General features: G+C 45.0%; 1 protein-coding gene across 1 annotated transcript in view; it reads left to right on the top strand.

Moving 5' to 3' along the window:
- RTTN (rotatin) overlaps window positions 1–16,018 on the top strand; it is a 93,329-nt gene that overhangs the window by 74,083 nt on the left and 3,228 nt on the right. Inside the window, exons 38-46 of the mRNA XM_068147686.1 lie at window positions 98–251; window positions 408–545; window positions 904–1,115; window positions 2,219–2,324; window positions 3,236–3,330; window positions 6,270–6,347; window positions 8,467–8,593; window positions 10,126–10,325; window positions 12,983–13,250. Of these exons, the coding sequence (XP_068003787.1) occupies window positions 98–251; window positions 408–545; window positions 904–1,115; window positions 2,219–2,324; window positions 3,236–3,330; window positions 6,270–6,347; window positions 8,467–8,593; window positions 10,126–10,325; window positions 12,983–13,250 (1,378 nt within the window). The remainder of the gene's footprint in view (window positions 1–97; window positions 252–407; window positions 546–903; window positions 1,116–2,218; window positions 2,325–3,235; window positions 3,331–6,269; window positions 6,348–8,466; window positions 8,594–10,125; window positions 10,326–12,982; window positions 13,251–16,018) is intronic.

Genomic DNA, 16,018 nt, shown 5'->3' with positions numbered 1-16,018 from the left:
TCCAAATGTTAAGGAGGAGCTGAGGTGATGTCAGTATTGAAAACATGGAAGGAACAAATCCCTGGCCTCAGTTCATATCTTTTAACAACTCTTACAGGTGGTGTCACTACTTCAGTACCTGTCAGCTGTGACCAAGTTGCTGAAATCATGTGTGCTGGTGGACTCTCAGCTTGTAATCCAGGATGAACTGCTGAAGCCTCTCTTGGGAAACACCTTCACCATCCTCACCAGTCGCTCCAGGGATGGGTTAGGTAATGCAGTGCTTTGTTTCCAGTAGAGCCAGATAGAGGCAGATCTTCATTCCTATACCACCTTCATTTAAGCTGACAGTTGGTGTCAGGCTTTACTGTCCAGGTGTGCGCACAGATATCAATGGTTTGATGTTTTTTCCTGTGTTCTCTTTGCAGATTCTGAGTTAACATCTGTGCTTCATGAAACATGGGTGGACTTTTTCAACCTTTTAGCTACATTGTTGTGGAAGAGTGGCCAAATAGCTCTTCTATCTGTGACAGCAGCCTTTGCAAATCATTGCACAGCAGTAATTGGTAATCACTGTTCTGGGATGGGTTTTAACCTGGCAACTAATAAACAAATAGGAAAGAGGAGCATTCCTGTTTAGATTCTAGTAATTAGCTGTGGCAGATTCATAGATTCAAAGAATAGTTTGGCTTGGAAGGGACCTTAAAGGTCATCCTGTTCCACCCCCGCTGCCATGGGCAGGAACATCTTCCACTAGACCAAGCTGCTCAAGGCCTTATCCGGCCTGGCCTTGAACATCTCTGGGGAGGGGCATCCACAACCCTCTCTGGGCAACCTGTTCTGGTGTCTCACCAGAGTTGTGAGCCACCTAAACTCTGTTCAGAAGGAAATCTAATTTTTGTTTTGTGTTATTTAACCTTTCAGATACTATTTGTGACTGCATTCATCTGTCAGCCACAAACCCTTCTTTGTACATGGCCAGTTTACAGTTCCTCTCTGTCCTCCTGAATGAGGAAGGAAGAAGACAGCTCCAAGATAAGCAGAGCATGTGTCACAAACCAACTATTAGCTTTCTCCTGGATCACACTGAAGGATGTCAAGCATCAGTAACTCAACTCACTGCACTGATTATTCAGGTAGCTAACATTTAACAATGTGGTTGCAGGGCACATTCCTGCAGCTTGGTACTTTGATACAAAGGAATGGAGTCAGCTAATGAGGAGACAATTATTCCAAGTTATGAGCCAAGATGTCTTGAATTTGAGTCCTCTCTTACACTCCTCTTTGAAATTCATGTAATAAGCTGAATAATGGCACAACAGCAACTTTCAGGAGTGCATTGCAAGGCAATTGTGTTCAAACTGCATGGTACAAAACCTTACCTGGAGAAGATGACAGAGACAGAATATATTTGGACAAATACTGATATGTTTGTGGTTTTTTTATGTTTTTCCAAACTTGTAGTGAGATTTCTAAGGTTCAAGACCTAGTTAAGAACAACAGTGTTGTTCTTAACAGCTGCCTTAGTAAACATGATGAACCAAAGTGAATCACTAAACCTTGCAGTTCATTCCCTCATAGTGCAAGGTCAGAGTTGTTGCACCTAAAGAGTATAAATTAATGCATTTTCCAAGGTGGTTTCCTACCCCCCTTCAGGTAGTTGTAGACAGCAATAAGGTCACCCCTGAGTCTCCTCTTCTCCAGGCCAAGCAGCCCCAGCTCCCTCAGCCTCTCCTCATAGGGCTTGTGTTCCAAGCCCCTCACCAACTTTGTTGCCCTTCTCTGGACTTGCTCCAGCAAGTCAACCTCCTTCCTAAACTGAGGGGCCCAGAACTGGACACAGGACTCGAGGTGTGGCCTAAGCAGTGCAGTGTACAGGGGCAGAATGACCTCCCTACTCCTGCTGGCCACACTGTTTTTGATGCAGGCCAGGATGCCATTGGCCCTCCTGGCCGCCTGGGCACACTGCAGGCTCATGTTCAGCCTACCATCAACCAGCACCCCCAGGTCCCTTTCTGCCTGGCTGCTCTCCAGCCACTCTGACCCCAGCCTGTAGCACTGCATGGGGTTGTTGTGGCCGATGTGCAGAACCCGGCACTTGGATGTGTGAGAGGGAGAGCTCTGGAGAGGAATGCAGTTAAGAATCACCCCATTGAAAATATGGACTGTGCCAACAGATCTCTAAATCTGAACAGTGCTTTTCCTCTGGTCACTTTGTTCCTTGTTGCATTCTTTGTAGGTTTGTGAAAGAAAATCTTCCAGGGATGTGCTGAAAGAAGTTGCTACAAATGCACTGCTGTCCCTCTTAGCTGTCAGTAAAACTGCTCAGCAGTGTGCTTTGGAAGGTGAGCATACCTGAATGGGGTGGGAAATGAGTTAGGAAGCAAATGCTTGCAGCTGTTTTATGTATTTTTCTTCTAGTTCTTTTTTATTTTTGGCAAAACAAAGACCTAGGAAAATGTTTTTGGGCAGATTTTTATGGAGAAAGCTTATCAATACTTGAAGTTTTCAGTTACAAATGAAATATTTGGCTGTGGCCAGTCTGGGATTTTGCAGCCAATTCACAGCTCTGTGTTTGTAACCTGTGAGTTTTTCCTGCTGGTGGTGTGTTCAGCCATTTGGAACTGCAGGGTTTGCACAGCCTGCACCTTCCACTCCTTGTTTTATGCTGTGCTAATGCAGGTTTGTAGGTGAAAGCATGCCCAGGCATCTCAGTTCTGGCTGTACCTAGGCAAGAAAAGACCTGGGGCTGTTTAGTCCCGAGAAGAGAAGAAAGCTGAGAGGAGATCTTATCAATGTCACTAAATATCTGAGGGGTGGGTGTCCGGATGAAAGTGCCAGGCTCTTTGTGGTTCCTAGTCATAGGACAAGGAACAACAGGTGCAAGCTGGAACCCAGGAACTTCCACCTCAGTACAATGAGAAACTTCTTTAGTGTGAGGGTGCTGGAGGCCTGGAGCAGGCTGCCCAGAGAGGTTGTGGAGTCTCCTTCTCTGGAGACTTTTCAAACCCAGCTGGCTGTGTTCCTCTTTGACCTGCCCTCAGTGATCCTGCTTTGGCAGGAGGGTTTGACTGGATGATTTCTAGAGGTCCCTTCCAACCCCTACCATTCTTTGATAAAAAAAATATTGTGAACTCCCAGTATTTGAAGATCCTAATCCTTAAATCTCTACTCAGGAGGGTAACAGTAATCAAGAAAATCATTGCCATAAAATGAACTTGCAAATGTCAGCCTTTTTTTTTTGTCTGTTTTCCAGCTGACCTGATAGACAGCTGCATAGAAAACATGAAACACATCCATGCACAGCTGAATTTGGATGCCCTGAAGCCTGGTAAAGCACAGAAGAAAAAGGTAACTATAAACCCTAAAAGACTGCTATGATAAGGCACTTAGCAGCTCTTTTTTGTTGCTACTTTGCTGGGGTGTTTTGGTTGCTTTGGTTGTCTTTTCCTTGAGGCAGGTGCTGTTGCTATCTGTCACAGGTGAGACAAGAGGAAGTGACAACTGGCACTGAATCTGGATACTGGGCTTTTAGAGCTTATTTTCAACTGATTATTTCATTCACTCTCCCACCCAGAGTATATTGGTCTTAGTAGATTGTGAGTTTGACCCTGCTATTTGAAGACTATTTTCTGGTTTTCTTATTTTCTGGAGATCTTCTACACACATTTCTTATCTGTACTTCAAGGGGTGAATGCTGAAAGGTGTCCTTCCCTGGCTATGTCCAGTAAGGTTGAAGTCATCTGGCTCCTTATGTTTCTTACTTAGAAATGCTAAATGCATAAGGAATTTAAAACTTGAAAGAAATTGTAGGAAATGAGCCCCTGAGAAAGGTCAGAAAGACCTTTCAGATTTAATGAATTATTTGAAAAAGGTTTGCAGAAGGCTGTGGCAGATTTCCCCTCTGAGCTGGAACTGTAGGTTGCTACATCATATCCTAGAATCACTGAATGTTAGGGGTGGGAAGGGACTTGCAGAGATCATCCAGTCCAACCCCTTTCTTTTAAATGTACACAAGTATTGATGATCCTGGGGGCTCCCAGCACAGACATGATCAACAGATGTCCTCCTCTTCACAACACTTTGAATTGCACAGAATCACAGAATGGGAGGGGTTGGAAGGGCCCTCCAAGGATCTTCCAGTCCAACCCCTCTGCCAGACCAGGGTCACCCAGGGCAGGTCACACAGGAACACATCCAGGTGGGTTTACAAAGTCTCGAGAGGAGGAGACTACACAATCTCTCAGGACATCCTGATCAAGGGCTCCAGCACCCTCACAGCAAAGAAGTTTCTCCTCAGGTTGAAGTGGAAGTTCCTGGGTTCCAGCTTGTACCTGTTGTTCCTTGTCCTGTTACTGTGCACCACCACAAAGAGCCTGGCACCTTCATCCTGACACCCACCCCTCAGATATTTAGAGAGATTGATCAGATCCCCTCTCAGCCTTCTCTTCTCCAGACTAAACAGCCCCAGGGCTCTCAGTCTTTCTTAACAGGAGAGATGTTCAAGTCCCTTCATTACCCTCCTATCTTTCCATTGAACTCTCCACTAGATCCCTGTCTCTCTTGAACTGATGAGCCCAAAATTGGACACAGTATTGCAGGTGTGGTCTCAGCAGGGGAGAGCAAAGGGGCAAGAGAACTTCCCTAGGCCTGCTGGGCATGCTTTATGTGTAAGGATGCTGCTCATCATACATGGTGCATAAAACCAAGCAATTTAGTTTCATGTGAGGGAAACTGAGACACTGCTTTCAGAGTAAGATTTAGCTTATCACTCACAGAACTGCCAGTAGCTTCCAGTCTTACCAGCCTTGTACTGGAGAACTTCTTCCTAAGATCCAGTCTAGCCCTGCTCTCCCTCAGCTTCAAACCATCCCCCCTTGTCCTGTATCTAGACACCCTCATGAAAAGTCCCTCTGCAGCCTTCATGGAGGATCCCTTCAGTTATTGGAAGGCAACAATAAGGTCCCTCTGGAGTCTTCTGCAGGCTGAACATCCCCAGCTCCCTCAGCCTGTCCTCACAGCAGGGCTGCTCCAGCCCTTGGATCATCTTGTGGCCTCCTCTGGACGTGCTCCAGAATCTCTGTGTCCTTCTTCTGCTGGGGACACTGGGGGCAGTGTTCAATACACATTGTACCTTTTGGCATTTCATAGATGTAATGCTAGTTGCATTTGTTAAAGGAATGAATACATATGGAAGTTCTTGCAGGAGTATCTCTAGGGTTAGCATTTTATTTAACCAAAAATGAGACAACCCCATCATAAAATGCCTTTGCAATGATGACTTGGAGGTTTCTTTTCCATCTCCCAGACTTGACTTTTTTTGAGAGAGACTTTTTCTTCATCTCCACATGTCATCAGCTGCACATTATATGATCTATAAGCCAGCAGTGCTGCTTCACCTTGTCTGAGATCAAGCATGAATCCTGTTTTACGTTTTTGTTCCTTTATCCTTGATAAATGCTGAAAGAGTCTCCTGTGGTGAAGAAGCCTATTGGAATTTGATAATCTTACAGAAGCACTTTAGTGTGTCAGCCTTCCAGAGATAGGTCAGCCATCATTAGCCTTTTAGTGTCACAGCACCATCATGAAGATAGATATTTTGTTTACTTGTGTACTTGAATCTCAGTGCAGTACCTCACTGTCCTGAGGTCCCTATTTATCTTGGTAATATTCTTCTTATCAGGCTGGAAACTCTTTCTGTTATTAAGGATAGGAAACTAAGACACTAGGAGTACAAGGATGGATTTGGTTGCCCAAATGTAGAGATCTGCAGGACAGAGCTTGTTTACCCTGGTTTTTTTTTATCTGAGGAAGAAATACAGGAGCTTCAGGAGAGTGACTCACCTGACTTGGTGTAAATGTTTGCTTTAGGATGGAAGAAATACCCATGAAGTGCTCCCACCCCTTCTTCATTAAATAGAAGAGAAATGGAGCTCTGCATTACAGATTCATAAATTCATGGAATGGTTTGGGTTGGAAGGGACCTTAAAGATCACCTCTCTCAGCCTGAGATCTCTGCATTTGGCCAGATTAGTGACCCTAGAAGTGCTGCCTGTGGGTTATAAAGAGAGATGAGGATGACTGCAAGTAAGTCATTACAAATGCCTCTAACATATATATTAGAGACAGAGCTAGCTGAGAGAAGTCCCATCTGAAATCAGAAGGAAGGTCAGCTGAAGAGATGTCACCCAAATGCCTTAGAGGTGCACCTCTCCAGTGAAATTTCCCTCCTTGTGCAAAATTCCTTCTGGTCTTATGCTAATGATCTTCCAATATTTTTCTCTGGCTAGGAGGAGAACCTCATCAAGCAGTTGAGATGTTCTATGCAGCTGCTCAGAAACTGCCTCTTCCAAAATGAAGAATGCAAGGTAAGTAGTTTTTAACTCAGTGAGGTTGGTTAAGGCTTTGAGCAACCTGGGCTACTGAGTGTTGTCCCTGCCCCTGGCAGGGAGGTTGGAACTGGGTGATCTAAATTTGAAGTCCCTTCCAACCCAAACTATTCTGTGAGTCTGTGAAAAAATATATATATACACATTTTCTCCTTGGAAATTATTTGCAAGCTGGCTAAATTTAACCTTGAGATTAATGGCAAGAAATCATTCAAATTTCATTCTCACTACCACTTCCTAAGAAGATTTCATACATGCATTAAGGAGCTAAATGTTCATACTGCAACATCATCTCCCAAAGGTTTCCTATCAGCCTTTGAAGCCACTTCTGCTTGGCTTAAATCAATATTGCCAATGTTCAAAGCACATAATATGAAAAATGGACGTGGAGAAAAAATCTGGAGCAAGAAGAAAGGCTCTTAAAAGACAACTTCACATCTTGGAAAGTAGTTTCCTCTCCTTGTTCCTCTCTCCTTTTTACCTTTCTCTTCCTGAAAGACAAAACCCCCCCCAACACTTAGCTTTGACTTAAATTACACCAATCCTGGCAGGCACAATTTTTTTTCTTTCCCTATTGTTTTTGTTGCTCAGAAGCTTGTTTTGAATTTCTTCTTTTCATTGCACACTCTTTGTCTTTTTCTCTCTCCTTTTCAATTATTTTTCCTATGGGGAAAAAAAAAAAGCCAAAACAGATAGGCAGAAGAAATGAAGGAGAAAATAAGCCTTTTATGTATGTATTCTTTTCTCTCTATAAATCTCTAGATAGTAAAGTCACAGAATGGCTCAGGTTGGAAGGGAACTTAGAGATCATCTACTCCAACCTCCCTGCCATGGGCTGGGAGACCTCTCAACTAGACTTGGCTGCTCAAGGCCTCATCCAGCCTGAGCTTGAACACCCCAAGGGAGGAGGCATCCACCACCTCCCTGGGCAGCCTGTTCCAGAGTCTTGCCACCCTTGTACCGAAGAACTTCTTCCTAAGATCCAGTCTGACCCTGCTCTGCCTCAGCTTCAAACCATTCCCCCTTGTCCTGTCTGTAGACACCCTCATAAAAAGTCCCTCTGCAGCCTTCCTGTAGGATCCCTTCACCTATTGGAAGGCAGATCTAAGGTCCCCCTGGCGTCTTCTTTTCTCCAGACTGAACAACCCCATCTCCCTCAGCCTATTCTTATAGCAGGGATGCTCCAGCTGTTGAATCATCTTTGTGGCCTCTTCTGGTCTCACCCAAACAGCTCTGTGTCCTTTTTCTGCTGGGAACACCAGAACTGGATCACAGGATCACAGGAGCTGGGGGTTGGAAAGGATCTGTGGATGCAGTATGTGAAGTGGGGTCTCAGCAGAGCAGAGTAAGGGGCAGAATCCCCTCTTCTGTTTCTTTATATATAAATGCTGCTTTCTGGCATTCTTTCCTGTATCCTTTATTTTCTTCTCACTGCTGTGTCTTACTGTTGGCACCTTTCACACATTTATTTCCATTTTCTCTTTCACAACTCAGTTTTGTTTTGCATTGTGACACAGCTCATACACTGGTGGAACCCCATGGTTTCTTGCCTTTTCAGATATGCCCCTGTTGATGGGCTGTGTTAGCAGAACATGGAAATGGTGGGCCTGAACAAGCCATCTGATTATCTCTTGCCTCATAGCTTGACTGTGCCATAAGCTCAGACGAGATGACTGGGTAATATGTTTCTTCTTGTGATCTGGAGGCTACAGGGATAGTTTCTTGGAGGAGACAAGGAGGTCGCTTTTGGTGACTGATGTTTTGTATCATTTCCTCTGGAGAGCTGAACCTTTCTATTTTTATGCTTTTTGAGCTCAAATAATTAGCTCAGTTGGAGTAGAATAAAACTTTAGAATAGGGAGCTCTTGAGCAATCACAGCTGGAATGAGTAAGTCTTTTGTCTGCATGTAGCTGAGCATGTCTGGGATGGTGTTAATTCCATTAATGTTGAAGTGGTGGTGGCTGTTCACTGCACACAATCTCTTGAAGCAAACTAATGGGGCACAATAAGATAAAAAAATGCATTTCTCACTCTATTTATTCTTCCCTTGCCAAGTATTTGATTATCTAGCTTAAATTCTTCCTCCTGTTCTTTTAGGTGGCAGCACTCAAAGCTCATCTGGTTCCTGTTGTGCAGTCACTGTGGCCGTGGTTTCTGACAGATGATTCCTCCATGCAAATAGCTCTGCATTTGCTTTGTGTCTACACTGCAAACTGCCCTGCAGGTATGAGAGACACTCAGTGATCTATGACATCAACATATTGAACCAGGATAATTAAGACAGAAACATATAATAAAGAGAAAAGAAGGTTTATTATTACCATCAAAGTATAAAAGCACTGGTCCAGCAAAGTCTCTCAAGAGTTTTGATTTGAATACATCCAGGACTTTTGTTCAGCTCCTGTTTCAGTCTGTTGGATTTAGCAGGAGGACAATTGTGTGAAAGGATTAAATAGAATTTAATTCAAACCATTGTGTTTGAAGGTTACACTGAAAGCCCTGCTACTATTCTGTAGAAGTGGTGCTCTAGGAATCCTCAGGCTGAGAGCACTGTATCAGTTCTTCACACAGTTTGTGCTCCAGCCCTGACTGAGAACATCCTGGGGTTGGAGTATTCAATAATCTACTTCTGTAGTCATGTTTTCTCCCCATTTATTCATGCATTGGCCTCAGTAGCTTGCATTCATGTGTTTTTCATAAGGATTCTTTTCTGAATTTGAGGAAACATTTTAATTCCTTTGAGTAATTGTCAACAAGGACATGGTCCTGATGGAGCAGGTCCAGAGGAGAACCATGAAGATGATCAGGGGGCTGGAGCACCTCTGCTACAAGGACAAGTTGAGGGAGCTGGGGTTGTTCAGCCTGGAGAAGAGAAGGCTTCAGGGAGACAATAGAACACCATTTCAATATCTGAAGGGGGCTACAAGAAGGCTGCAGAGGGACTGCTTCCAAAGGCCTGCAGTGACAGGACAAGGGGCAATGCTTTGAAATGAGAGAACAGCAGATTTAGATTGGATGTGAGGAACAAGTTCTGCACCATGAGGCTGCTGGAACACTGCAACAGGTTGCCCAGGAGGCCCCATCTCTGGAGCTATTGAAGGTCAGGCTTGATAAGGCTCTGAGCAACCTGATTTAGTGGAGGATGTCCCTGCTGACTGTAGGGGGGTTGGACAAGACAACCTTTGGAGATCCCTTCCAACTCAAACCATTCTGTGAGTCTATGATAATTATTTGCTATTGGCTTGAAGGGGTTGGAGTGAGGCCAGCCTCTTCCCCCAAATAACTAGCTGTAGGACAAGAGGCAATGGGCTGAAGTTGTGCCAGGGGAGGGTTAGGTTGGAGATTAGGAAAAATTTCTCTCCTGAGGTGTTGGAACAAGCTGCCCAGGGAGATGGTGAAGTCACCATTCCTGGAGCTGTTCAAGAAGTTGTAGCTGTGGTGCTTCAGGATATAATTTAGTGGTCATGGTAGTTGGGTTAGGGTTGGACTCAATGATCTTAAAGGTCTTTTCTAGCCTTTGTGATTCTGGTTTTGAAGACAGCAATGTCTTTATCAACAGAACCACCTCTTAGACTGCAGAACAGCAGACACCTATCCAGCAAAGTGCCACATTCAGGCATGCTTCATTGGCTTCACTGTGAGACAAAGCAAAACTCCAAGCCTTTCCAAAGTCTCATTTCAGTCTGTGAGCTGCAGACTGCTCTTTCTATAGGTGTGTCCTTTCCTAATGCATGTGTGTGCTTTTCTTTCTTTAAGGCTGTGCTTCACTTTGTTGGGCCAGTGGTGGCCAGTCGTCGCTGCCATCAGCACGAGGCACAGCTGGCAATGCATTAATGCATAACATCTTGAAACTGGCTTCCCAAGAGTCAACTGACAACAGCCCAATTCAGCACGTGGTCTTCTGTCTTCTTTCTAACCTTGCTGTGTCTCATGACTGCAAAGGCATTATTCAGAAGGTAAGGAAACAATATTCTTGATCTCAGCAATGTGATGGGTGCATTGACTTTATAATGAACCTTCTTCTTTCAATATGGAGTCAACTGTGACCATATGGAGATGCTTCTGCAGGAATCAAAGCAGCTGTGCCTTCTCACAAGGCTCAGGGGACACCTTATGGTTTCCTACAACTACTTAAAAGGAGGTTCTAGTGAGGTGGGGGTCAGTGTCTTCTCCTAGGTAGAAAGCAACAGGATGTGGAAATGGCCTCAAGTTGTGCCAGGGGAGATTTAGGTTGGATATTAGCAAAGGTTTCTTCACAGAAGGCATTGCAAAACATTGGAAGAGGCTGCCCAGGGAAGTGTGGAGTCACCAGCCCTGGATGTATTTGAAAGATGTGTAGGTGTGGTGCTGAGGGACATGGTTTAGTGGTGATCTGGAAGTGCTGGATTAATGCTCAGGATTGATGATCTGAAAGATCTCTTCCAAATAAAATGATTCTATGATTCTCAGTTAGTTGTACTACTCATCCAGAATGTCTCCAGGGATGGGGCCTCAACCACATCCCTGGGCAGCCTCTTCCAGCATTTAACTACTCTCATTGTACAGAACTTGATCCTGATGTCCAAACTAAATCTACCCTGCTCCAGTTTCAAACCATTGCCTCTGGTCCTGTCTCCACAGGCCCTTCTGAACAGTCCCTCCCCAGCCTTCCTGTAGGTCCCCTTCAGATACTGAAGTGTCATTATGAGGTCTCCCCAGAGCCTTCTCTTCTTCAGGCTGAACAGCTCCAGCGCTTCCAACCTGTTGCCATAAGAGAAGTTCTCCAGCCCTCTGATCATCTTGGTGGGCCTCCTCTGGACCCACTGCAGCAGGTCCAGATCTCTTCATATTACAGACAGAAGCAGCCTATGGAACTACACAATTTTTGCTACAGCCTTTTATCACCCTCTGAGTTTCAGTGCAGTGTAAAGTTTTTTAGCAGCCATCTGTATTGATTGCAATCACTTCAGTGGGTCGTGCAGGTGAGCAGACAGGAGAACAATGGCAAGCAAGAAATTACCTTTTGTGTTAATCATTTAATCTTTAGGTGCTTTGACAAATTGTGTAAAAGAATCTTTATGCAGATTAGAGTTGTACAAAAGAGGTCTTGAAACTGGAGTTGTACAAAAGAGGTCCTGAAATTGGAGTTGTACAAAAGAGGTGGTTTAGTGCTCTCTTGGTTGGCTTTTTGGATTAATTCTTTTAAAGTTAGTTTAGAATAAACCTTTATTTAGAATAAACCAAACCAGGTTGGAAGAGACCTTCAAGATCATCGTGTCCAACCCATCAACCAATCCAACCCACCCAAACAGCTAACCCATGGCACCAAGCACCCCAGCAAGTCTCCTCCTGAACACCTTCAATGACGGCGACTCCACCACCTCCCTGGGCAGCCCATTCCAATGGGCAATCACTCTTTCTGTATAGAACTTCTTCCTAACATCCAACCTGAACCTCCCCTGGCGCAGCCTGAGACTGTGTCCTCTTGTTCTGGTGCTGGCTGCCTGGGAGAAGAGACCATCATCTGCCTGTCTACAACCTCCCTTCAGGTAGTTGTAGAGAGTGATAAGGTCACCCCTGAGTCTCCTCTTCTCCCGGCTAAGCAGCCCCAGCTCCCTCAGCCTCTCCTCATAGGGCTTGTGTTCCAAGCCCCTCACCAACTTCGTTGCCCTTCTCTGGACTTGTTCCAGCAAGTCAACCTCCTTCCTAAACTGAGGGGCCCAGAACTGGACACAGGACTTGAGGTGTGGCCTAACCAGTGCAGTGTACAGGGGCAGAATGACCTCCCTGCTCCTGCTGGCCACACTGTTCCTGATGCAGGCCAGGATGCCATTGGCCTTCTTGGATGCCTGGGCACACTGCAGGCTCATGTTCAGCCTACCATCGACCAGCACCCCCAGGTCCCTCTCTGCCTGGCTGCTCTCCAGCCACTCTGACCCCAGCCTGTAGCTCTGCATGGGGTTGTTGTGGCCAATGTGCAGAACCCGGCACTTGGATGTGTTCAATCTCATGCCCTTGGACTCTGCCCATCTCTCCAGTTGGTCGAGGTCTCTCTGCAGAGCCTCTCTGCCCTCCAGCAGATCAACTCCTGCCCCCAGCTTGGTGTCATCAACAAATTTACTGATGATGGACTCAATGCCCTCATCCAGATCATCAATAAAGATGTTAAAGAGGCTGGGGCCCAGCACTGATCCCTGGGGGACTCCACTACTGACTGGCTGCCAGCTGGATGCGGCACCATTCACCACCACTCTGGGCTCGGCCCTCCAGCCAGTTCCTAACCCATCACAGTGTGCTCCATGTCTGTAGTTGGCTGGAATGTAGAAATCTGTTCTTGCTATGTGAATATAGGTACTGTATTTTCCCTGTGTAAGGTGTATATTGAATGATCTTTATTTCTGGTGGGCCAACTTTCATGCATCTACACTGCATCAATTAGCACAGAAAAAAAATGGTTTTCACCCTACTGACTCTTTAACCAAGATGTGAATTCTTCTGCTGTAATTCTGTCAAAATCCTTGACTAACAATGAAATACTAGGTTTTGGTGAAGTGTGCAGCTTAGAAGATCAAACAGCAATGAATAAACCATGGAATACTGGAAATTCTAACACCCTTTTCCTTTTTTCTGGCAGAGCAACTTCCTGCAGAACTTTTCTTCTCTTTCCTCACCAAAAGGAAGTCATAAAAGTCCCAGCAATGTGTCTGCTCTTTGGCTGAAGCTGCTGCTGAGCATATCTTTTGGAGATGATGGACAGCAAATGATCATGAAGATAAATGGCTTTTTAGACCAGATTGTGGAAATGTGTAAACACAAGCACAGGAGCAGCCAACATCTAGCATTACTGATTCTTCACAACATATGTTTTAGTCCAACTAATAAACCAAAGATACTAGCTAATGGTAAGTATCTCAAGGGTATACATTCTGGTGTAGTCTGAGAGTATTCTGTCTTCCAGAAGATCACATTTTCATTGCAGTTTTGCTTAATGACCAAACCCAATATTGCTCATAGTTTCATAGACTGGTTGAGGTTGGAAGGGACCTTAAAGATCATCTAGTTCCAACCTGCTTCTATGGGCAGGGACACCTTCCACTAGCCCAGGTTGCTCAAGGCCTCATCCAACCTGGCCTTGAACATCTCCAGGGAAGAGGCATCCACAGCCTTCCTGGGCTGCCTGTTCCAGTGTCTCCCCACCCTCACTGTCATGAATTTCTTTCTCATCTCCAGTCTCAATCTGTCCTCCTCAAGCTTCAATCCATTCCCTCTCATCCTACCACTGCAAGCCCTTGTAAAAATCCCTTCCCAGCTTTTTTGCAGGCCCTTTTCAGGTACTGGAAGGCAAAATCCTTTGTCCAAAGCCCCATTTTTGTAGGAGGAATTGTAGAACATTTATTTTGGTGGAAAAACTTAAAAATAATCCATAGCAAAATGAAAACCAAATAGCTTTAAAAAATTCTCCTGATTTCTTGTGAATCTGATCATCTCAGTATAGAAACACACCATGGATTGAAGGGGTTTGTATCTTCTCTCATACAGCTACATGTTTTGGGGGCGATTTGAAGGATTCTTTGTGTCAGCCAGTATGAAAGAACTGAAGTTTCTATCCTTCAGTTGGACAAAAACTTTTTAGCTCCTGCAAGTCCTGGGTGTTGAGGCTGACTTTTCATAGAATCATAGCACTGTTTTGGTTTGAAAAGATCCCCAAGTCCACCCAGTCAAACCATCAAGCTAACATCACCATGGCCATTAAACCATGTCCCACGGTGCCATGGCCACACATTTTTGGAACAACACCAGGGATGGTGACTCCACCACCTGCTGGAGAGAATCCAACACAGAGCCACGAGGAGACTTGAGCACCTCCTGTGGGAACAGAGCCTGAGAGCCCTGGGGCTGCTTAGTCTGGAGAAGAGAAGGCTGAGAGGGAATCTGATCAATATCTATCAATATCTGAGGGGTGAGTGTCAAGTGGAGGGGGCCAAGCTCTTTTTGGTGGTGTGCAATAACAAGACAAGGAACAACAGGTTTAAACTTGAACATGGAAGACTGCACCTCAACATGAGGAGAAACTTCTTTACAGTGGGGGTGACAGAGCACTGGAACAGGCTACCCAGAGTGGTTGTGGAGTCTTCTTCTCTGGACACATTCAAAACCTGTCTGGATACATTCCTATGTGGACTACCCTGGGTGATCCTGCTTTAGCAGAGGCATTGGGCCTGATGATCTCTGGAGGTCCCTTCCAACTTGTAATGTACTGTGATACCTCCCTGGGCAGCCTGCTCCAATGCCTGCAGGAAAGAAATTGTTCCTCATCTCCACCCTAACCCTCCCCTGGCACAATTTCAGGTCATTTCTTCTCATTGTGTCACTTGATATAAGGGAGAAGAGACCAACCTCCACCTCTTGTGTTCTGTCACCTGCAGACCATGTTGATAGTAATGATAAAGTTCTGATCATGGCAGATATATTTAGTGGAGCAACATGCACATAACTTCTTTCTTAACTGCTTGTCAGAGGCATACTTCCTTCCCCCATTTGATTGCAGAGAGAATGCTTCTGTCTTTGTTGTAAGTTCTCAGCCGGTTTTCCAATAGTCTCCATGCTTTGCCTTTCTTCCTGAGGTGCTGATTTGCTGCCTTAATTAAGCATACACTATTCACTTACATAATCTGTGAGGGTTTTTATTTATTATGAGTTAAACAAGCAAGCCTGAAGAGGCTGGCTCCAAAGCAAGACTAGGAAATGAAGGCACCTACAGCGGGGTGGCAAACAGTCCTCAATGGTCACAAATCATCCACAGAATAAGTACTAAGGAAAGCAACAACATCTTCATTTCCCTCCTGATGTGGCTCTAATTGTGGCTACTGGGAGATATAAAAGAGTTACAAGGCTTACTCAGATCCTGTGCATAGCTGATGGCTGTACATAATGAATCACAGAATCATCACAGGCTGCCAGGTTGGAGAAGACCCCAAGCATCATCTAGAAAGGTCCAATCTTTCTAGGTGATGGTACAGATGAGATGGCCCAGCACCCTGTCAAGCTGAGGCTTATTAATAGTGTGATTGTTTGATTACTGATGGCTTCATTTTTTACCACTGCTTGGCTTTGTTTTGCTATGTTAATACTGTTTGAAATGTAGTCTGCTGATTTTGTGAGCTTATTTAGCTTTAATTAACCTGATAATAAAGTTCCTGTAATTTCTGTGCTCTACCAATACTTGCTCCAGAAATCAGAGTCCCAGAATGGTTAGAAGGGACCTCTGGAGATCATCTTGCTGGTGGAGTGAGTTCAGAGGAAGACCACAAAAGTGATCCAAGGGGTGGAACACCTCTGTTGTGAAGATAGGCTGAGGGAGCTGGGGGTGTTCAGCCTGGAGAAAACTCCAGAAGAACCTGAGAGCTGCTTTCCAATAGCTAAGGGGATCCCCCAGGAAGGCTGCAGAGAGACTTTTCATGAGGGTGTCTAGAGACAGGACAAGGAGGAATGGTTTGAAGCTGAGGCAGGGCATGGTTAGATTGGAGCTGAGGAAGAAGTTCTTTGGTACAGGGGTGGTGAGACTCTGGAATGGGTTGCTCTAGTCCCCTGATTTTCCATGTAGCCCTAAATGAGTGTACTCCAAGCACCAGAATATGTGAGACATGTAAATATATTTCTGTTCTTTTGC

The sequence above is a fragment of the Melanerpes formicivorus genome, unplaced genomic scaffold (assembly GCF_026170545.1).
Source record: "Melanerpes formicivorus ecotype bairdi unplaced genomic scaffold, bMelFor1.0.p_v2 SCAF_15, whole genome shotgun sequence".
Classification (NCBI taxonomy): Eukaryota; Metazoa; Chordata; class Aves; order Piciformes; family Picidae; genus Melanerpes; species Melanerpes formicivorus.
This window is presented reverse-complemented; position numbering and strand designations above follow the sequence as displayed.